The sequence below is a fragment of the Lissotriton helveticus genome, chromosome 7 (genome assembly GCF_964261635.1).
Source record: "Lissotriton helveticus chromosome 7, aLisHel1.1, whole genome shotgun sequence".
In the NCBI taxonomy this organism is placed as follows: domain Eukaryota; kingdom Metazoa; phylum Chordata; class Amphibia; order Caudata; family Salamandridae; genus Lissotriton; species Lissotriton helveticus.
The window spans coordinates 250,169,288-250,192,112 of NC_136068.1; the positions used below are offsets into that span (position 1 = coordinate 250,169,288).

At 39.4% G+C, this 22,825-nt stretch overlaps 1 protein-coding gene across 1 annotated transcript; it reads left to right on the plus strand.

Moving 5' to 3' along the window:
* Positions 1-4,873: 4,873 nt before the first annotated feature.
* Positions 4,874-21,600, plus strand: LOC144768390 (protein-glutamine gamma-glutamyltransferase E-like). The gene is made up of 4 exons (XM_078652019.1): positions 4,874-5,197; positions 8,277-8,437; positions 14,319-14,452; positions 18,651-21,600. Exons 1-4 carry the CDS (start codon positions 4,939-4,941, stop codon positions 18,844-18,846), a joined length of 750 nt encoding a protein of 249 aa, XP_078508145.1. The 5' UTR covers positions 4,874-4,938; the 3' UTR covers positions 18,847-21,600.
* Positions 21,601-22,825: the final 1,225 nt, after the last annotated feature.

The window sequence follows — 22,825 nt, forward strand, 5'->3', positions numbered from 1 at the left end:
ATGAAGAGAATGGAGACTGGAGAGAATGAAGAATGGTGAGAATGGGTTCCAGAGAGCACAGATTATTTATCACCTGGATATCAACCCTCATAAAGCAGGCTCCACATAAGAAGCCTTTTTCTAGACAAGACGAAACTCATTCAACCGTAGGAGTCTTCCTCAATGAGGATCATTAATGCTCGATTAGTGGGATACAGGAGTTTCATTAAAGCCAGGGTAATCTCAAATAGCTATTGGATGTGAGGTAACATGTTACACCTTCTTCATCGTAACTCTCACCAACATAGTCTAACATATTTAAGAGTTGAATAAAATGTTGAGGTAAAGTTCCCTCTCGTTAATGAGAAGGGTTTGGCACATTAGTGATTTAAATAGGCAGGCACTGTTTAAATCCAGATACAGACTGTTCCTGTTTTTCCACCTGGGAACAAAAGGACAAATTTACTTTAAGAAAAAAATTAAATTCTCTTTAAATCCAAATTCTGGTTGAAGAGGGTTTGAGCACCAATCAAGACCACATTTGGATATTGACAGCGGAATCCCTTTTTTCCCTCAGGGCAATCCACATGGTTTTGGAAGGGAGTTGAACAACAGGCACACACTTGGCCCAGTGCCTGAGCAGTGATCAAGAGCCCTGGAATCCTGACAGCATAACTGCACGTCACACTGGGTGTGTTTACAGTGAAGAAAATAAAACGAGGATGGACGCACTGGATCACTCATCCGTCTGCCTCCCAGCGAGAACAAAGAATTGAGGTAAGTCTCTGCTTTCCTGTTTTAACTATCATTCTGATACTCTGCTTTTCCCAATAATTCACTAAGCTGGTTTGAATCCAACTCTATCCTGCACCTAGAAGCGTACAATAGGGAAGTGCCTATTGTACCCATGCCATTTGAGGCACAATATTGAGATATACCATGTCTCCTTCAATTCAATCTTCAATCAGGGATTCTAGCAAGTGGTCAGTGTGGCTGCAATGCAAGGAATGGGGTACATTGTCACACATCATATATCAGGCCACATGTGAATGCAAGATGTATGTACTAGAGTATACTTAGGGCCCCCTTTGTGAGGCATGATCTCTATTTTGACATATAAAACTAGCTGCATGTTAATGTTTTTTCCCCTTCTTAACACTCCACTGGGTCCCAAATGTCTCAATAAAAGAGATAGAACATATTGTTTTGATGATATATGAAATATCCTTCAGTTTGAACTGCAGAAATTGTGAGTTATGATGTTCATATATGCCAATACTCCCGATTAGGTTGTGAGATTCATCGTGTTTTCAGAGAAACTTATGTCTTTATTTTACCTTTAGCTGACTTAAAATGCCGTCCACTGGAATGCAAGTTAATGTAAATTCTTCCCATATTGTGTGCATATATCCCTCTTATCTGGTCTCAAATTTTGACATGTGTGGATGTCTTTAATGATGTAAAAATAATATTATATTAAATATAAGTGAATAATGACAAAAGCATTGTACAATATTACAAGAAGAACAGGTTTTAAAATGTTATTTTGGAAAAACATCATATTACGGTAGGCAGTTACAGAGTCTCTGGTAAATCAACCGCTGTAGAATAATTTTTCATTCTTTGTAAAACAAAGAGGAAAAATATTATATGTTCACATAAATGTTGCTTTTCCGACGGTGACAGGTGCAACATCAGGACCATGTAAGCAATGGGATTTCCCTTTGGCTCACTTTGATGGCAAGACTTTGATGACGATGATGATGTCAAGTGAAGTGACGTCATCAGCGGTCTTAGCATAAGAAAGGATTATACTTTTAGAGGAGATCGTGGGATAGAATGAGGTCCTTAAGGACAGGAGCCCAGATGTTTCTTCAGGGATGGGATAGTAAAAGCCATCTGTGTAATAATGGATCTCAGAGGGGTCCTGCACCTTTGGGTAGATTGTGTAGATGGGGCCAGATGGAGAATGAAGTCTATACCAACTGATTGGAGGACAGGAACATAAAATTGGCAATTATAGGCTGTGGAATAGAGGGTGTCAGGGGTTCTGTGCCAAACAAGATTGCTTAAGTTATTATTATTTGGAGAAGACAGGTTTCATGTTACCCTAAGCTTTTCCAAAACATGATTAGTCAAGTGCTGAGACACCCCTAAATATTCATTTTATCCAATACATTCCAATGGAATAATACGGTTGGTCCCGCACTTCATGGTGACAGATTGACAGTCACAGAGTACTGGCTGATGTGGGCTGTTCAAGGATGGGCAACCTCTACAATAACTGGGAACCGAAAAAAAGGATCCAGCTTACTCCGAAGGAAGTCGTAGGGCTAGCCGACAAAATTGTGTCTAATGGTGGATGCCACCGACGGAACATTCTTCGAAAACATGGGCAGCAAGACATGGAAATTCAATATAGCCCTTGAAATGCCATGTCACTCGAAGTGGCAGCTGTGTTGTGACTCATACATAAGCATTAACTTCCTAACCTAAACTCTTTCTATTTCTAATTTGCCAGTTCCCTTCCTCCTTCCTCCTCTCCTGCTAATTCAGGCAACAGACACAAGCATGAGGAAATAGTCACATTAGATATGTAGCCATCAGCCCCAGTTTGAACTGATCCCATCAGGAGAGCATACTGTGTATGTCTAAAGGAAAGGTCTATTCAATTGTTCCAAAATAGTTCTGATTAGTATTTGCTACTGATAATCCACCTCAGCTATCGGTAGGAATGCCATATTCCAGTTAAAATTCTTATAGGATTGTGGCTACATAGCCCTTAGCAAAGTAACCAAACAATTCATCTAAAGCAGCAAATTGAACCCAAGACACATAGATCTATTTCTTTGAAAATCACCTTCTCGTCCTATTGAACAGCTGGAGGGCTGGATAAAGCCAGTTGTTTTCTCAGCTGAATATTTAGTACAGCTCCATCCTGCCAATTGCACCTCGTCCCTCCCCTACCTATAATAGGTCTTTGAGTATATGTTGCTGAGCTGCCGTCAGTAGCGGCTTCAGTGAAACGTTTGATGGCTTGTTCCCAGCCATGCTGCCCCAATCTCATTTTCAGATATGTCTTCCTTTATTAGCATCACCTGGTCACTCTACTATTGAGTCAGGGTTCTCCCAAAAATATTAAGATAGTTCAAGTCATGTCACAGTTGAAACAAGCATTGGAAAAGCCAATGTTCTTGTCTTGGCAAGCTGGTGTGCCTTTTCTTTTAATTACAAGCAACAGAAAAAAAATCAAAAGAAACAAAAAAACAACGATAACATTCTGTTTCCTACATGTGGCAGTCACATACCTTCAATAACAAAGTCAAAAAAATCAAACACAAATACTTTTATTTGACCATTACTAGTACTTCTTATTTAGAGTTTAATTAGAACAGATATACAAATCCTTTGCACTTTTAACACACATCACAGGAAAATGCGATTCTTATTTGTGTAAAGAAAACGTACTATTTACTTTTAGTTACTGTAACCTGAAGATATAGTTTAAACAAATAAAGATGGCTAAAAAATCAAAAAGATAAAACAATGGAAAGCACAAACCATTGCTAAATAAAAATATTGGCTCACAATCCCTGGCACTGAAATGCTCTTCTTTTTAGTCTGATATGCAAACGTGATCAGGTAAAATGCTGTCATCATAGTGCAAGAGAGGCAGTGTATGAAAGGGGCTGACCAATTGCCCCATAATGTATAACATGGTGGGACAAAGCAGACCAGGAATTGAACAGATTTATGGAGGAAGACGGCTGATCCAAAGCCCGTTATGTTTGTATATAATTAGGTATTTTTTTTTTAAATTGTTATTTATTCATTTTTTGAGGCTGGCGAGACAACTAATGCTGACTCTGCTCGAAGCATAAAAATGAAATGTTGGTGCCGAAGATTTGGCCAATTAACAACAAATTACTAATCTCTACAGAATGAGTAAGAACAACGAGATACTCACTGGGCTGGTTTTCGGGCTGGGTGTATTACTTAGACAGTTTAAAAACTCTTGGGGTTCTCCCTGAAGATTTTTAGGCCTAGCACAAGGCCTCACTTGCTTGCCACCCACCTAACTGCAGGTAGTGGTGGGGGCACCTCTTCTCACGCTACTCCCCTCTCAAAGTGTTTGCAGGAGAATCTCAGATTTAGGGGACAAAAGGGGAGAGGAAGACAGGAGTCATTAAAAAGGGCATTAATGTCAGTTGGCTGCAAGTTACACCCGCCACAATTTAAATTTTAAAGAGAGTTTTCCCTAGAAAAAAGTTTTTAGGAGCACATGAAAAGCACCACCCCTATATGGGAAACATTGTTTACAAAGCGGTGTTTACACCGCACAACCTTTTCCACGCAGCCATTACAACGCAAGTCATTACAATGACTTGCTCTGGATGGCGCTCTACGTTAAGGAATCGTGTAATTTTCTATTCCAACACCTTCCCTACTGTTACGTGGGCTGGAGTTGGAAAAAAACAAAAACAAATCCTCAATTCAGCGCCCTCCAACGCAAGTCGTTGTAACGACTTGCGTTGTATAAAAAACGATGTAAAATGATCGCATTGTACTGTTATACATCCCCACTATATTGCTAATAACCGCTCTTTCACTTCAAAATGGTGACTTATTTCCTACTTCGTATGGAAGTAGACAAAATTGTATGTTTATAATTATGGAAAGACAGCTAGAGAATAAAATAACTCTGCATTCGCTCACCTTTCAATTCAACTTGCTGTTTATGTGACATCCTATTAAGAGGTATATGCAATAATGCATGTTTGGCAACTGTGAATGGTCAGCACTGTTGAATGTTCCTAGTCTTACATATCACTTAATGTATATTGTTTTAGGTAGGCAAGTGCATTTTATTGAAGCTCAAATTAAAAATGTTTACTTTGATTTTATTCTAGCTGTTCGAACCACAAGTAGTCTTTGAAAAATCCTGTGAACCTACCATCAATGGAGACCACATCAAGAGACGATGGGACGCGATCCTCTCGAGCACAAGAGAAAAAGGCATGCTACGCTGGGAAGTTCAAGCTGGCTGGTGGCTCTGAAGTGGGCCATGATGTCAACTTCAAATTGATTCTCACAAACCTAAAAACTGATGCTAAAACTATCCCAGTGAACATCACTGCCAATGCCATCTTGTACAACAGGAAACCTATGCATAACCTTTTAAAGGATTCTCACACCGTTCAACTCGGCCCAACAGAAGGTAATACTATTTAAGGAACTTTGTAAACATTTTTTTGTTTTATGGCACTATTTGTTTACTGGAGGATGGGATAATCCATTAGAAACATGGCAGATGTCCTGTCCGGCATATTAGAAGTGCATTGTATGGCACATATGATACGGTGGACAGGATATCCCACTTATTTTGACTAAGTATCATATTTGTCAAGTTCTAAATAAGGTGCATAGGGCCCTATTCAGAGTTTTACAGGTGAGATGCTCCATTACAAATGTAGCGTGTGTCCCATATGCCATGTCACCAGTGTATTATAGTCTATGGCACTTTTAATAAGTTGGAAGGGATATCCGTCACATTTATGGCAGAGTACCTGATGACCAAATAATAGATAAGGCCCTTTATCATTAACAAAGTACATTAAGGCAGGTGTGGGGATCTTACACAGGTTACAAACAGTCAAACAAGAGTAGACACACAGCAAGTTACTGTAAAGATTCTATGTAGTGTTATCATTGTATGGAAGTAATCAGTCCAAGGCAATTAAGATGCTACATTATTATATGGGATGAAGTGCCTTTCATAACTTTGAAAGAAAGCATATATAGGTTTCTGCAACATATGTACAAAACGACATCAGATTTTCCTATTAGAGTATAAATAATTTCTTACTAGAGTATAATTTAGTCACCACTATTCACCTGAGATGCGAAAATGACGTAGCTACTCTACTGTAAAAGCTTGTGTTGTAACATCAAACTGTTGGCTGCTCTTTCTGTGGACAATGTGAAATTAATATCCTTACCAGATCTGGTAACTGCCACTTAAACAATGAAATGGACTGCAGTCTTTCTTCTTTTAAACTTTACTTCGGTAATTCACCATAAAAGTTACATTCAAATATATTTCTTCATTTAAAACAATAGGAAAAAGAATAAAAGCAGATTCAGATGAGCAATTAGTACACTATTGACAAAGAGAGAATGAAAAGTGTTAAAACTTTAGAACTATTTTTTTCCGTGCAATTGCAATTGTTAATAAATACCTACTCAAGCTAAAAGCAACATAAGGCAGCGTTTCGTACCTCAAAACTCTCAGAGCTTCCAGGTGCTTTCTATATCCCAACTTCTGACAGAGAGGGCGAATCCACTTCTTCCTAATCTTGTCATAAAATGTGAAAAAAACAAAATATGTGCACTACTTTCTAAATTTGCTAAAGCACATAAAGTGAAAGGGATTCAGCGTTTAACCCATTATCCGTATTCCATTTTACTGTATGGCCTTAATTTGAAGGATACCATAACGAAACTTGGACGACAGTCTTTTCAGAGCCCTTTTTTAATGTACCTCTCCTGAATTGCCACATTAGGTAACTGTGGCAAAATGTTTGCTTGTTGCAATGATGGGAGTACCCATCTGCCTACGTGTTTTTTTTGTTGTTTTTTTTTTTTTTATTTGCGTCACGGGGAGCGTTTTGAAGCACAAGATATCTTTGATGCTGACGAAGTCAAAGAGTATGTGCATGGAAGTACATGGACGTGAACAGTACATGGACAGTACTCACTATATTTCATATACATTATCTGAATCCAAAAGATATCGCTAGGAGAAAATTGTATGTGGGAAAAACCTAGGTGAAGTAATATTTGCACAACTTGGAATCCCAATTCTGCACAAAATCCCGTTTGCTCAAAAGCCAGGATACCTGTAGAAGACACAGTGAGGCCTGAAAAGAAGCAGAAAATAAGCGGATTTCACTCTTGGCTGGTTTAGAGTAAATAAGAAAAACAATCACATATTCAAGATTTGGTTAGAGTCTGGCAAATTGAGAGATGCCATTGTAAGGAATCCGGAAAAGAATAAAAAACGAAATGTTGATTTTAGTCTCATCAACTTAAAAATGTGCATAAACAACGTTAGAACAAACAGCAGCCAAGAGTACATTGGGAAAGAGAAGAAACAGGCTTAGGAAAGAGAACCTCAGGACAATCCATAGAATGAAGTAACGGAGGAAACCTCCTAGGCATCTTCAGGAACATTAGAAAACACATTATTTTTTAACTTCAATAGAATCCAGTCCTGTTCTGATTATGAACAGCTCTGTCATTCGATAGGGCAATCAAAAATACAAGACCCAAAGTAACCTCATGGTTCATGTGGACATCACATGACTGGATGAAACTCTGGGTAGAAAAGAGGAGTTACTGATGGAATTACATGTAGAATTCCTGACTCTGCAGGTAATTTCTTAATGACGAGGTACCTCTTCAGACACATCTTTTCCCCCTTCAGGTGTTGCAGGTGCTGGTGGTAATTGTTAACTTGGCAGGGTAATACTGTGCACTTGTAATTTGGTCCTCAGATTCCCCTCTAATGGTATTGACATAACAGCTGTATTTGTCAAACATGCATTCACATTAGGGGTGGGTAAAACTGGCGTAATTCCCTCTGGCGTAATTACTCACAATGTCCTCAAAATTGCGTAATTGTATGAGAAGCGTAATTCAGCATTTAGCTCTATTTTCTCAGTTGCAAAATGCTCCCTCAAGCACAAATTGGTCCCGATGATGCATTTTGCACTAAAAAAAGCAGATTTTTACTGCAATTTAATCTTATATACTCCAGCTGGCATAATTGCTTAATTTTGCATCATAAACCTAATGCATCATTGCTGAAAGTACTACGATTACTCCAGCGTCATTCCAGATTTTTATTATTAGTCACTTCTGCACAGTAGGACCACCAGCAAGCCCTGGAACCTCTGACATCTGGGAAAGCCACATATGCCTCCAGGGGGGTGCATTAATTACTGAGTCACCAGAGCTGCCTCTCTTATCCTTGAGGGAAGGTGATTTACATAGGAGTACAACTATTAATAAATGCTCACTAAAATAAAATATATCTGTTCCTCTGCCTGCGCTATGTTTTTATTTGCTGCTTTTCTCTCTGTACAATTGTGCCCTCTTGCACAAAGCTTGTTCCGCAAATCAGTCACTTTGTAAATTCCCTTTCTTTGCCTGGCGAATCTGAAAACATAGAGTAAAACTTCTTATCAAAGGGGACAAATGCTTATTGAGTGTTCTGCATATTTTTCCTTCCACAGCGAAAGAGATTCTTTTCACCATTCCTTACAGCCAGTATGAAGATCGCTTGCCAGCAGAAAACATGATCCAAGTCCGGGCTGTGTGTCTGTGTGAGCAGACCAAAGATTATGTGGTCGTGGAGAGAAACATCCTTTTGGAGAACCCCAAATTGAAGATAATGGTACGTCAAGTTGGCCTTTAAGGAGTCACTTATGAATCGTTGGTAGCAGCGAGACGATATCTTAAGTTCTATAATGCATACATAACTGATGATTTAGTGGTGCACGGATTCCAAGTAACGGTGTGAATGCGCTGTATAGCATTAAGTGTCATGGATAAAATGTTATCCTACGGAAATATTGTGGCCTAAATGTCAAATACACAAAGGGCCCGATTCACAAAGGTAAACTGAGGAAGGTTCTGCCCCTTTTACCTACCCATGCCCGCGCCCAAGTGGTTAGATGTACCATCCTGAGCAGGTTGGACTATTGTAATGCCCTCCTGCTCGGGTCCCGTGAGTATCTACTGGACAGGCTCCAAAGGGTCCAATTTGCGGCTGCTAAATTGGCCTTGGGGCTGCCGAGAAGATCTCATGGACCATCTGCCCTGGCAAAACTACACTGGCTTCCTCTTAGACAGAGGATCCAATTTAAGGCCCTCTGTATAGTTTTTAGGGCTCTCCACGGGTGCGGTCCAGCCCCTCTAAGATCCAAGTTTGTTTGGTATGCCCCTACCAGACATCTTCGTTCATCTGATGCTAAACTGGTAGTTGTTCCCAGATTTAGGAAGGTCAGAGCTGGAGGTAGATCCTTCGAGGTGGCTGCCGCTCGACTCTGGAACACTCTCCCCATCGAGATTAGGTCCATTAATGAACTCTTGCAGTTTAGAAAAAAGGTGAAAACCTGGCTTTTCCCTTGCTAGCCTCTCCCCCGGTATCTGTTTTTCACTCCTCTCTGGTTTCTGTCAGCGCCAGGATGCCTGCAATGGTGACAGTTGCGCTTTATAAATTCTTAAAATTAATAATAAATAAATTAAACCTAGGTTTTATTCTTAAGTTTAACTGAGACCAAAAGTCCTAACTTAACCCCTTCGGGGCTGATGACGAGCTCAGCTCGTCATGAGCGTAATCTGCCATACGCTCATGACGAGCTGAGCTCGTCATGTAACGCGGTAATTTTGAAATTGCCGCGTACAGCGGGAAAATGCACCGCATCGATGCGGTTAAGACCAAAACGTAAGTTTAACTGACACAAAAGTCTAACTTCACTACTTGTTAATGCCCTTTGTGAATACTGACATTCATAAAGGTAGACTTTTGTCTCTGTTTAACTTTTTAAACAGGGTCCAAAGACTCGATTTCCGGGTCAGAAAGGACCTGGCTTGGCAGTTCGGGCTGGACTGTTCAACTGGAGCAGGGTCAAGACTGCTTTGCAAATGGTTGGGTCTAATCTGAGATGGCATGGTAGGGAAAAGGACAATAGGTTGGACTTCTATCCCGAGCGATGACAGTGATTAGACCTATTACAAGCATTCCCCCATCACCCTTTGTGTGTTAAATGTCAACACCATAAAATAGAGTAGGTATTTATATGAAGGTAAGTATCTGTTTACTGTAAATTTAACTCAACTTAAATCAATCTTCACAACAAATATATCTTCAAGCTAAGTGGATGTGTAGGTAAGAATCGTAATCTGTATTTACCCATATGTACATACCGCGACAATATTTTGGTACTTGTTATTTGGTCCATAATAATTTTCTAGGATGATAGTTCTGTGCTCAATAATCTGACATACATACAACTGCATACTGGATGTCAATTCACCAAAATGGCAGGAATAGTGGAAGTGACTTGTTGTACCATTAGACGCTATTGCTGAGTTGGCCAACATCATTTTTGATTTTGAGCAGCTAGCTGAATAACAAGAAATTACTACTATAGATTGGTAAAGGGATTTGTAGAGCTCTGTTCATTTTTTTGTTTCTCCCTCTGCCTTCAAGATCCCTGGGATCAGAGAAAGAAAGTATAACTCGATGGGGGACTAACAGACACGCCAGTGGTGTTATCTGCTAGCCCTTTCTACCTTTATTTGATAGTCATAGGAGAACCATCTGTTGACTCACTAAAGTGCAATGACAGACTTGTGTGCAATGAGAACAATCGATTTAGTGTCTCTCGACCCTTAGTATTGGAATAGGAAACAATGTGTTTCTCAATCAAATATAACAAACTCCATGCCCCTGGACACAGTGAAGGAAAGTTGAAACAACTGCCCTCAGCAGGATGTTACAAGGTAGTTAACCCACTGGGATCAAAGAACATGGAACAGATGCCAGATGCCTTCAACTGGGAAAAAGTAAGACAGTGGCTAGCTAGTGCTAGCCATTACGTGGAATTTGGTAACATAGCGACTTCGAAAAATAAGTCTGATTCATGCAAAAACGTTATGCAATGAAATGTAAACTATGGTAAACCTGTGGTCTAAAAAAATATATATTTACTGAGTAGCAGTAGTTCTTTGTATGATTATTGCTTTTTAGGGGCTCACTCTTTCCCACCAGTAACAGACCCCCAACTATTTTTTCCTGCATACACATAAAAGTGGTATGGAGCATAACGTCGGGCAGTGTCCAGCAACAGCGGCACAGGGCTTCATCATCTCAGAAGCAGACATTTTAGAATATTGATTCTAGTTAAAGAAAAAGTCCAGGGTGAGTTGAAGATAAGACAAAGTGGTGGTAAATCCTGGCTATCAGTGGGACATGAGACTTTGGGCACTAAAATGCAATCAGTCTGTAGTTTTCAACATGGAAAAGTACATTCAGGCGTATTATTTAATTAATTCCTGTCCATCAGTTTCCACATTGTCTGCTAAGAAAAGTAAAATATCATACTTGAGTACTTTGGGGCAGAAAGAGTTTTCCGGTGAAGGTGAGAAATGAGCACAGGTGCATGGTAAATGATTCCTCGGCTTGAATGCATGTTTTGCAGAGAGGCCCTATAGTCTCCATTAAATGCCTCCTTCCAGTTTGTGAGAGTGGCAGAAGGTATGCCAAAAGAACTCATTATATTTTGGGGTGCAGTCACTGGCCTTGCATGAAAACGATGATGCCATAAAGTTTTGTTATGGAAATATATTGAGTGCTCGTGCACCTGGATGTCTTTTGGAGCTACGTGTAGGGCATGAGTAATACAAGTAAGATAAAGACTAAAGAGAATACCAGTAAGCTTATTCCTACAACAAGACAGGTCAGGAAGCTGATTTTAAATTAGTGGACATGACCCTCCTTACTAGGATATTGGAGCTTCTCAACTTTTAATTGATAAAAGGGTCTGTGCTTCAGAGATGGAATCATGCCATGGTCCCTCCACTTCTAAAAAAAAGCCCACTTGGATCCCTCCAATATTTCTAACCTTCATCCCATCTTTTTGCTACCAGTCATCTCCAGAATCATGGAGAAACACTTGAATGCCCAGCTTGGCGCGTTTGTTGCGGCCCAAAAATCACAGGTATCATTGATACATTCAGATAATGAAACAAGAAATTGCTAAACTTTAGCTACCTCAAAAATAATCTGAGAGCCATCAGAATTAAAATACAGTGAGCTCCTAATTACAACCAAAAAAGGTCTGCTATTCATACTAAAGAACAAGGGAAGTTGTGGAGCCCTAAGAAAACTCTGGTGTTTACTGTAGTCAGTGCTGACGTCCATTTATCTATGGTATCCCTCTGAGATCTCTCCAGACAAAAAGATCTGAACTGTTCTAGAGCCTCCTCATTGAAACTGCATTCAGCCAAGTGGGAACTAAGAATGTTATGGTTCACCATGTTAAAGGCTTCTGACAGGTCAAGCAGAATTACAACAGTTATGCAATTCCTTACATAGCTCCCTTAAATGTCACCCTGCACTGCGAGAGAAGCTGACTCTGTACTATGGCAAGGCCTGAAATTAACTGAGGCATCATCTGGAAGATGGCTTGATTCCATAGAATTACCAAGTTATCTAGCAACACAATTTTCTTTTAAACTTGGTGACTGCAGGGAAAAGAGTTATCAGATCAAAACTAGCTGGATCTATAATAATAATAGATATTAAAGGCATGTAGCCGAGACAACTCCTCAAACAAGATACTTAATGTAGAAAGGTAATCATGAAGAAAAAAGAACATCAAAGCAATGCATATTTTCTTTGTCAAGTAAACTTAATTAGAACATTGGAATGTTTGGAGATTCACTGAGGGGCTGTAGGCCAGTATTTGCTGGTTTAAGCCTGCGGCACCAATTTTTCAGTGCTTGTAATTCTGATTATTTTACCCTCATTGAATGGCATGCTCCAATAACTTTATCACCCTTCTGCCTCAGATTATACTAGTTGGTAAAACCCTCTCTCTTTTTGTATGCCCTCTTCTGTGTCTCAGACCTATAGCTTAGATTTTAGGCCTTTAAACTATGTATAGCCCTCGGCAGTGGGCTATAAGGATATTTTAAATTGATCTGAAGTTTGGAAATAGGGATAAAGTAGTAGATAAAAAAGGATAAGAGTAGAGTTGGAAGGTGTGGTTAGAGATAGGATAAGGGTTAATGGAGCGGCAGTGGTTAGTGAAATGATTAGCGTAGTGTAAGTGATAAGGGGTGGGCAATGGGAAAGTATTTGGTTGACAATAGATTTTGGGTTATGGTCTGGGTTAGGATTAATGCCATGTTGTCAACATTCTGGTATTCTTCATTTGGGGTTCTACATTATATTTTAACCTATGACATATGAAGAAGTTGTGGCTATGATGTTTTGGCTCTAGTTGTTACACTGTTCTTTACCATAGCATTCTTAATTTGCACATATATTACTCTCACCAGCACTTTTAAAACATTATATTGTTTGCTTTTCTTTCTTACCTGTTTGCATAACATCAAACCTCCCAATACTATACACACCCATGCCTGCCTTTGATACATAAGTTACATGTGCAAGTAAAAGAGAGCAGGACTTATTTGAAATGCAAAGTGGTTTGCTCAGATAGTTTATATAGGGGGTCTCCTCTAGAAACACAAGTTGAGGTTTTAAAACAAATTTATTTTAAAAGTTTGGAAAGTCAAACTTTCAACGTGTTTCTGGCCCAGCTAAGTTCAAATGTGTGAAGAGGGAAGCAGATCTTGGGACTTGTACCTTGAAATTGAAGCCATGCCGTGAGATGAGATATATCCCGCCATTGGTGCAAAAAAACGCCTCGGCCAATTGCAGAATGACTTAGATGAAGTATCTGCTGAGCTAGCATGTAGAAGTCAGTGTACAATCACGCAGATGTCTTAAGAAATACAGAATTAACTGGGGGCCATGGTGAGATCACTTTCAAAACAAACTACTAACAATACAATGGTAGTTATTAGAGTGCAACATAACTGATGTAACCTAGGTAATCAATGTACAATTAATATGTCTCTCCAAATGTGTCTTGCTGCAAAAGTTATGAACGTTTCTCAAAAAATAAACAAATGTAGAAAAAAAAAATGTAAACCATCTTATGCCCAAAATAGTATCTGGATTTATTTTTAGAAACTTTAAAATTCTGCTGTGTCTTCAATACTACTTTACTATTACCTGTGCCTTACCCTTTTATAACAGAGATGATTATGAAGGTGGTAATGTTCGTGACTGATTCAGAAAACCACCCATATCATGTCCCTGGAGACTGTTGGGGCTGTGGATGAATGGGAAGAAAGGAATACTTTTGGTATGCTGTTGGAAGCAATTTTGGAAATGATCTCATAACCAAGCTTGAGAATGCTCTGTATTTGCTTTATGAAAATATTTAAATTGAAATTTAAGTGAATACCACCTACATATATGAATGGCAGTTCTGACCTTGAACCTGTGGCTGCATTAAAATCACATTTATGAATTGTGACGCAAAGCCCTCCTAGAAGTATATTGGGATAAAAGCAATGAAGTAACAGATGTCCAATCCGACCAAATGTTCCTAGCTTCTAGGTGAATGGGCAGCAAGGAAAGATCCAATCAGAGTAAAGGAAATATTTAATCCATTGTTTTTTGCTCTCGCCAGGTATCGGAACCCCTCATGGTGAACAAGGAGTCAACTGTGGAGGTTTCCTTCACCAATCCACTCCATAAGGAGGTTACTGACTGTGTACTGACTGCAGAGGGCAGCGGCCTTATTAAAGAGGTCTTGACCATGAAGTAAGTAGAAGGGGGATTCTTCTGACGCCCCACCCTATCTTGATTGAAAAAAAAAAAATGTGTTTTATACCACTCTTCTTCCACTTCCAAACGCAGTAAATAACAAGTGCCACTGTTTCCTAATTTAATGATACTCAGTTCATCAACCTCAGATGGATGAAAGATTGGATTGGCTTTGTCGATATTCAAACTTGTGGCCTGTAGATAGTGTGATATCTCAGAAGTGAAGATTTAATGCCACGGAGCACTCTGTCAGCCTGCCCAAGCAAAGAGGATCACTTGACTCATGACCGTTTGCTCTTCTCAAGATCCAAATTCCTTATTGAAGCCAGATTCATTAACACATATTTCCCAATAGTTTGGTTTTATAACTGCAGAGCAGGGACATTTTGCAATAGGCAGAGCTTTATAGGTCATTTATTTACAGAACTCCGCCGTCTTCTAATTAAGCTCCAAGTATGACCAATTATTGTGTTTAAAATATCTGCATAGAAGATCAAGCAGAGTGGCATAAATAGTAAAATGGTTTTGCAAATAGTCACCTCAGGTTGCCTCCACATTTGCTTCTAGCCCTAAGATCTGATTTCCATACATGTTATACCTGAGAAGTTATCATGGTTGCAACTGCAGTCACTTTATTCATTGATCAGTTCAAATGCTCAAGAACTCAGGGAATGTACCAAAGAATGGCCTCTAACAAAATTGCATCCAAATTTCAATTGGTTAAAAGATATTCTGCTTTGGCTGTACACATAGGAGAAGCTAAGAAAAATTAGATTCTGCTAATACTGCTTGAGTCAAGAGGTCTTGCTTCTAAAAGTTGAATGCTAACGTAGTGTGTTTGCCATAGTTTTATTTTTTTAAATTTACTCTCCTAAATGGCTTTCAGCGATTCAGGAATGCTAACATAAAATAGAGAAAATAAGCATTGCTGCTCTTTGAAACATGTGTTCTATCATTCTAATATTTAAAAAGCATTCATCAGGATTGTATCTTTGGTTGTGGAAAAAACTGGCCAACCACTTAACACTAGGCCACCAACTAAGGAATCATTTTCAAAGCTAATAGGTCCCACCATAGATATCTGGTGGAATTTTTATTTTATTGCAAGCATATGACAAAAAGAAAAAAAGAGAATATGCTGCCATCTACATATGATGGGCATACATTTGCAGTAAAGACAATTCAATTGTACAAAAAAGTACTAATTTCATATAATTCCTATCATTTAAATAGAATGCAACGGATTCCTAGCAGGCAGGAGTATTTAGAACAAGTTTAGGAACTCTTTTTAGTTTGAATGACCCATAGTAGATCATATGGTTTCTGTGGGCAAGAAAAATTCCCTTGCTTTAAATTACTGATACCTGAAAAACCTGAAGAAGTTAACTCCACTTAAGTATATAAATGTGACTTTTAAGTAATGAATGTATTCAATTGTATGAAACTGACAACAAAGTTAAAGCTAGCACTAGGCAATGGCTCTAGGCAATGGCCAAGCTAGGGGGAGGCAGTGGGGGCAGACCTCCCCGGCGGCACTAGTTTTGGGATGACAGACGGCCCCCCTCTCGCCACTCTAACCTGCAGCCGTGTTGGCCGCAAGAATTGGCAGCCTCACCCTGCTCTTCAATTGGTAAATGCAGGGGCCGCCTGTGGTGGCCTAAGGCATAGATATTGCGCTAGCTCTAAGACATGCCTAAATATATGCTTCCTTTGATCGAGTATACCTAAGAAAAGCAGATCAAAAACATACATTACCGATCAAGATTATAGCTGTTGGCAAATATCTCTTTCAAGCTTTCGAGAAAAAGAGTGGGGTCAAAGAAAAATCACCAGACAGATTAGCTAGAGAGAAAAAATATTGACATATGGATGGTTTAATACTCCAAATGCTGCAATATTAGCTAATAAAGGTCATCATCAGGATCCAATTTAATGTTGTTAAAGTATTAAAAAGGTATACACTATGTCGTACCTTTTTAGGACTTTTATCAGTGGATTTTCTCAACCAGCTGAGATACAATGCCATCTATGCCTTTTAGTATTTCCATGACCCATCGAGATAGCTCTATCAGTTAGAGGAGAAAAGAGATGTTCTATCAAATTTAGGTAAATAAATAGACATTTTTCACCATTCCTCTCTAATTCACCTGCCTGTGCCACAAAGGTATTTTGCATTTGCTTTTCTACAAATGCCCCCCACAAGCAGTTGTATGTAAGACTATGTTATACTAAAATCTCTTTTGACATAAATAATGTGTCCTAAATATTGATTACAGAAATGTCTCACCACTGGATGTAGATTTTCTGTTATCAACTCTGATAGGATAATATTTTTGCAGGTGCTATTTAGAACAGAAAATTTATATCAGATGATATTCTGACAATGATATCTGAGTGCCACACACACACCGCAAAACTGAGACAGCAGCGAAATGTTTATATGGCCTACTGATTGGTCATAGGCACCCCTGGTCAGTGGGGTGCCTCAGGGCTCCGTTCCTAGTTCCCTGTCTTTCAACCTCTACTTGGCCCACCTGGCTTCCCTCATTAAATCCTGGGGAGTGAAGGTAGTATCCTATGCATATAACACTCAATTGGTGTTCACATTTTGAGAACACATAGAAGCAGCCTTTGTCAAGTTGAAAGTCTTCCTAAAAGATATAGTCAAATGGATGGATTCAAACTGGTTAAAGTTGAATACAGATGAAATGGAGGTTATTTTCTTCAACCAGAAGGTCCCCCCTCTGCTAACCTGTGCTGACCCACCAAATTGAATCCACCTTCGGAACTGGCTTCATCGGCCAGAAATATGGGAATACGGTTTGACTCCCAGCTCTCCTTCACCTCCCACATCAGGCAGATTACTTTGATCTGCTTCCTGAAGCTCATATCAGTCAGGAAGTTGATACACCTACTCTTGGCTGAAACCTCAAAAACTTTATGCCATGCCTTAGTGACATCATGTTTGGATTACGTAAACAGCCTTTATATGGGTCTTCCCGCCTTCCTGATCCTCGGGTTACAGATTATACAGAATGTGGCCGCAAGACTGATCCGATGGGTCCCTTTTTGCCATCTCTTCACATCTTAAGCTGCTGCATTGGTTAACGGTGTCAAAAAGAATCAAGTTAAAGGCTCTAACCTTGTCATTCAGAGCCCTTGATATTTGAGAAATAGACTGGGTCGGTACCAACTGGAGAGATTGCTGAGATGAAGCCACCTTCAATTTATGCGCAATCCAAGGTTTGTCAAAGTCCATCAGGGTGGCAGATCTGTCTCAGTCCTGAGTGATAAACTTTTGGGATGCCTGTCCAACTATCCTCCGTATGACTGAGTCAGAGCACTGTTTCAACAAAGAATTAAAAACCTGGCACTTTGGCCAAATCTAGATTTGGCAGACCAGCGTCACTTTGCTTTGAGCGCCAGTACGCTTCTCCTGAAGCAGTGGTGCACTGTATAAATGCTGTTAATTGATTGAGTGAATGATTTTTTTATGGACTTCAATAAAGTAAATATAATTTGTACAAGTTCCTGCCTTTACAGAGGCTCTGGGTTAACACGAGGAACAGCTTTTTCACACCCCTTAAATCATAGGAACTGAAGAATTTAACAGTAAGTGAAACCCCATCAGAGGAGCAAGATGGGTTTGTTGGAATGACCAACCCATCAATATCTCTGCTTGCTCCAATGGGTCTATTTGATGATACAAGATGTGAATCATAAAACGAAGTTAGAATCTCATGTTAATAAATCCTCATCCACAATTTTGGGATGGCCTTCTTCGGTATACAATAAGGGAGTAACACAGACATTATTTACATAACAAGATGGATGTTGTCATGAACATGGACCTGAATTTGGGTGTAGGTTTGCTTGGTGAATTGGCTGCAAGACTTGCAAGCTTGAATATTTTCTGGTTGTTGGTCAGAACAAGCAATGGGTTCAGATCCTAGTGAGGATTCCACACCACTTCCTGGTGTGCATTGCTGCTTCGGCACTGACGATCAGCTAACTATGCAACCAAACCTTAACTATAATCCTTGGGATTCTCTGTTTTTGATTACTTTGCTGTGCATTCAGGGGGCTTGTACTGTGAAAAAAGTGTTTTTCTATATTTACTCTCAGAAACAAGCACTTACTGTTGTATCATTCAAAGGTAACATATCAACCATAACCTCTATCTTTTTTATTGTAGGGTTGGAACTGTGAAGTCTGGTGAGACCTTAAAAATACCAATCAAAATCACCCCCAATAGAGCAGGCCACCGGCATTTGGTTGTCGACTTCACATGCAGCAAGTTTTCCAATATCAAAGCATGCCAGGCCATTGATGTGGCTTCCAATCCCAATGATTGCCTATATGCAGCTCCCGCCCCAGCATCCAAGAAGTGATTCCTATGCTTCAAAAAGTCTTCTTTTACTGGATCAAAAGGATGGAAATGCTTATTTATGTCTCTGAAGCAACACTTTACTCTCACTTTCTTGGGATAAAAATTACTACTCAATTCAAGATGAATGTTGAAATCTCAGAAAACTCTTAAACTCTTGCATACTCATTGTCAATGAAGCTGGTTTAGAAGTCTTCCATTACATTCCAACATCCAGAAGTGCCTATACCACAGGTATTCAGAAATACTGGTCCATTATGAGTTAACTCATGTTTACCCACAGTGTCCGATAGGTTATTCACCATTCCCACCTTTATTTCACAAGTGTTCTTGTTCCAGTATCAGCCATCATCTACTGTTACTGGTCAAATCGGAAATTGCAGGCCAGCTTAAATAAAGGCCCCTGTTTCATTTATGGCTGTAGAGAAGCTCATCACATATAATGACAACCTTTCAGCCATTTTTTAATGGTCGTGCCCATGACTGATGTATTTGAGCTCCTCACAAAACATAAAATACTAACCTTAGTTTGCTAGAAATGCCTCATACCTGCAGCTCCACATTAAAATCAAAACTGTAACATGTGTTATTGCAAAATATAAACATGAGACAATGTTCCCTAGGGTGGCGAAGGTATTTCCACATTCCCTCAGAAATTATCATAGTGGACTCGAAACTGTAAACATCCCTAACCTAACACTGAATGGCAATTGCCATCTGGGGAGGCTGACCACATATATGACAAGAGATTCTGCCCAAGAGAATCTTATCTTCCTGTCAATCATTGTGATTGACAGGAAGATACGATTCGCCTCTTGAGCCCTATTTATTTTAGATATTGAAAAAATATTTGGTCATTCAGTTACTGTATATTTTTCACATGTTATGCTTTGTAGTAAAACCCCAGGGTAATATGCAGTGATACTGCATCATTGATGGCGTAATACCACTCAACAACCCAATAAATGACAATCCCACCGCTACCAACAAATGCCTGACAGTGTTTATGTTGTATTCCTGCACATGTGCAAAGCATATTTATCAATCGTTATACCTCATTTATACTTTATACCTCATTATGTCCCATGAAACATACAATTAGAAGATATTATTCATTAGAGGGTGCTCTGATACTGCTAGCATGCATATCCCTTCACAGACGCCCCTCTGATCTCCCTATGCCGATAATGCCTCTTCCAATCAGATCGAGCATATATTTCCTCTGTTTCATGCCCTAGCCCCAGCAGATATGTCATTTCACCCAAGAAACTCCACCAATTGGTTTCCTCTAAATAGGAGTGGCTCAGTGATTATTAAAAGGTATACAGCAGCCTTTACAGACCGAAACACCCATAGGTGATGCTATCAACTGCCTTATAAATTCTGTCACCCTAAGACACAATACAAAGCACTTTAACCTAGTATTCTAATACTTCTGGGTGGCATCTCCAATGATATCCTTCCATACATGAACAAACTATAAGGAGAGCTGTCAGGTGGTTGGACGAAAAAAAAAGAATCCAGAACATATAAATATGGTATTAGTTAAAACATAAATGATTATAGAAATTCCCAGCATGAACATCTGTAAAACCTATGACAAATTTGAAAAGCCTTCCAGGAAAATTTAATTCAATTCAATTGTGTTTTCATTTGGGTAAAAAATGCATTAGAAATTCAAAAAGAACACTTTTTACAACAGAATATATCCGCAATGAAAACATTGCGAGTGTAGATACATCACATTAATTCATAGTGTCTTACATATTAAACATCACCTATAAAATAATTTGCGCGTCATAGAAATATATCCAATGACATCACCATTGGTGTTACATTTCATTTATGTTCCTATTCCTCTCCTAGTAAAATAGGCTGACAGTAAGGTCTTTGATAGCATCTGTATTCAGTGGAGGTTTCTTCCATCTTTATCCAATCATAAATTTCTCATCCCCGATCAAAAGTGTCAGTTTTCATATGTCCAATTAATAACACACACATCACAATAATTGTACCCCATAACTTATATTTCAGCATCAGGAAATCTGCTTGACGAGTCACTTTAGGGTAATTCCCAAAAATGCGCTCACTCTGACGTTCTCACTTCTCATTTTGCAACGGGTTTTTTATTTTACATTCAGCCAGAATTGAGGGGCTGTTACATTTCTTCCACCCCCTAGTAGAAATATCGCATTTGTCTATGTCGTAAAAGTTTTACAAAATATTGATATGCTTGTAAACCAAGGATTTTGCAAAGTGGTGCCCGAATTTGCATAATATTCCAGAACATTGAAACTGTGCTTCAACAAAGAAAACCAGAATTCGTGTGCGGTCACGTGACCTGGAATGGACCTGGCCTGAAAATTCAGGCTGGACTCTTCCTGTTCCTGCAAGGTCAAGGCTGATTTGCATGTCCCTGAGTGGAGTAGCTTAGTGAGTGAAATCTGGTGGATTTGAATGTGCCACTGAATAATTACCAGTAACTGAGACTAATTCGGGCACTCCCCCCCATTACCTATTTGTTTCCCCAGTCAATTAATGACAGTAAGACTTCCAAAAGAAATGTGTGGCTTTTAATAACTTAATGATGGTTTCTTTATTCTTATCTGACTATTCCCCTTGTAACCCAGCTGAAAACACTACTAAATGCACCTTAAAATATATAATACATTGCTGGCTTTACAGATTTGATGTTAATAGTCAATGCTGTATTGGTTGTATTGTACAAATTAAAATAAAAACAATAAGTTGGCAAACACTAAGGAGTTCTGAGTGTGCTATCAAGTAGTTGTCTTCTGTGACCCTAATATTGATTTAATATGTAACCCTTCTGTTTTTGTTGTGTTTATGGTTCTATTATACATATGGGAATTCCTTGGTATTACCTCAGTGTGTGGAAGCGCGTTTGTGTGACTTGGCCCTCTTCTTGGATGGAGTTGATTGCCAGACGAAGGGTCTGGCAATCACCATTTGCAACCATGAATCCACATAATAAAAAACAAAAAAGTATGCTTGCACGAAAGACTTTCAAGGCCACTTATTATACTGAATGCTCATTTTTTTGTATCCGAAAGGAGTATTTTGTGGGTGGGGGCTAAGCCCTTTGTTAGGGGGTCCTAAACACTGATAATGAGGCAAGAGCTATGGTGTCTGTGTATTTGCATGCACACACTGCCCCCTGCTCTGTATGTGCCTAATAACACCCTTAAGGCTTGGTTGTAGCCACAAAATCATCACAACTTTCTGGGGGTCTTAAGGCTCCTTCAGGTTAGGGTGCCCGTGGAGAAACATGGAGTGGTGGTTTGAACCGATGCTACCCACTGGATGGGCTGGCTCGCGTGTTAGTATATGCACTAGAGAGAGCACGTTATATTTGCAAAGCAGGCACAATGCCTCAGCCTAAACCAGACAAATCCAGTGAGGGTTTGCACTGCCTCAAACTGGAGCCGTGTGCCTGTTTGCAAATCTGAGCCCCTGAGCCTGTGACATGGTACAAATTAAAATACTTAGGAGCTCGGAGCAGGAAGCTAGTCCTTTCAGAGTATTAACTCTCTTATGACAGCAATCCCCAAAGCTTATCGCAACATGAGGTATCCATCTGTATCAGACACATGAGTTGCAACAAAATAAATAACAGTTAAAATTATGCATGCAAACATTAGGTTTATTTAATTTACCTACTAGTCTTTGACGTAGTACTGTTATACATCAAAGGGTGACAACATGTTTTCCAACAAAAGTTTATTGAGAGGAACCCAAAGTTTGCACAACATCTGAAGATCCCACACCCCCCCCACACATATATATATATCATAACAATACCCTGTCAAGCACAGAGTGACGCATAAATTATGCAAAAAAAGAAGCAGAGAATTCTCGGTAGTTCTCAGGTTTAGGAGGAAAGCAGCTCCTGTTAGAGCACTCGCAACACCAGCGACACTCTAGATCTGCTCACCTCAAATGTCTGCTTCCCTATCAAAGTA

Excerpts from the sequence above, each read along its gene's own strand:
- LOC144768390 (XM_078652019.1), top strand. The coding sequence starts at position 4,939 with ATGGAGACCACATCAAGAGACGATGGGACGCGATCCTCTCGAGCACAA. Across the intron at positions 5,198-8,276 it reads TCAACTCGGCCCAACAGAAG|CGAAAGAGATTCTTTTCACC; the intron begins GTAATACTATTT and ends TTCCTTCCACAG. Across the intron at positions 14,453-18,650 it reads AAAGAGGTCTTGACCATGAA|GGTTGGAACTGTGAAGTCTG; the intron begins GTAAGTAGAAGG and ends TTTTTATTGTAG.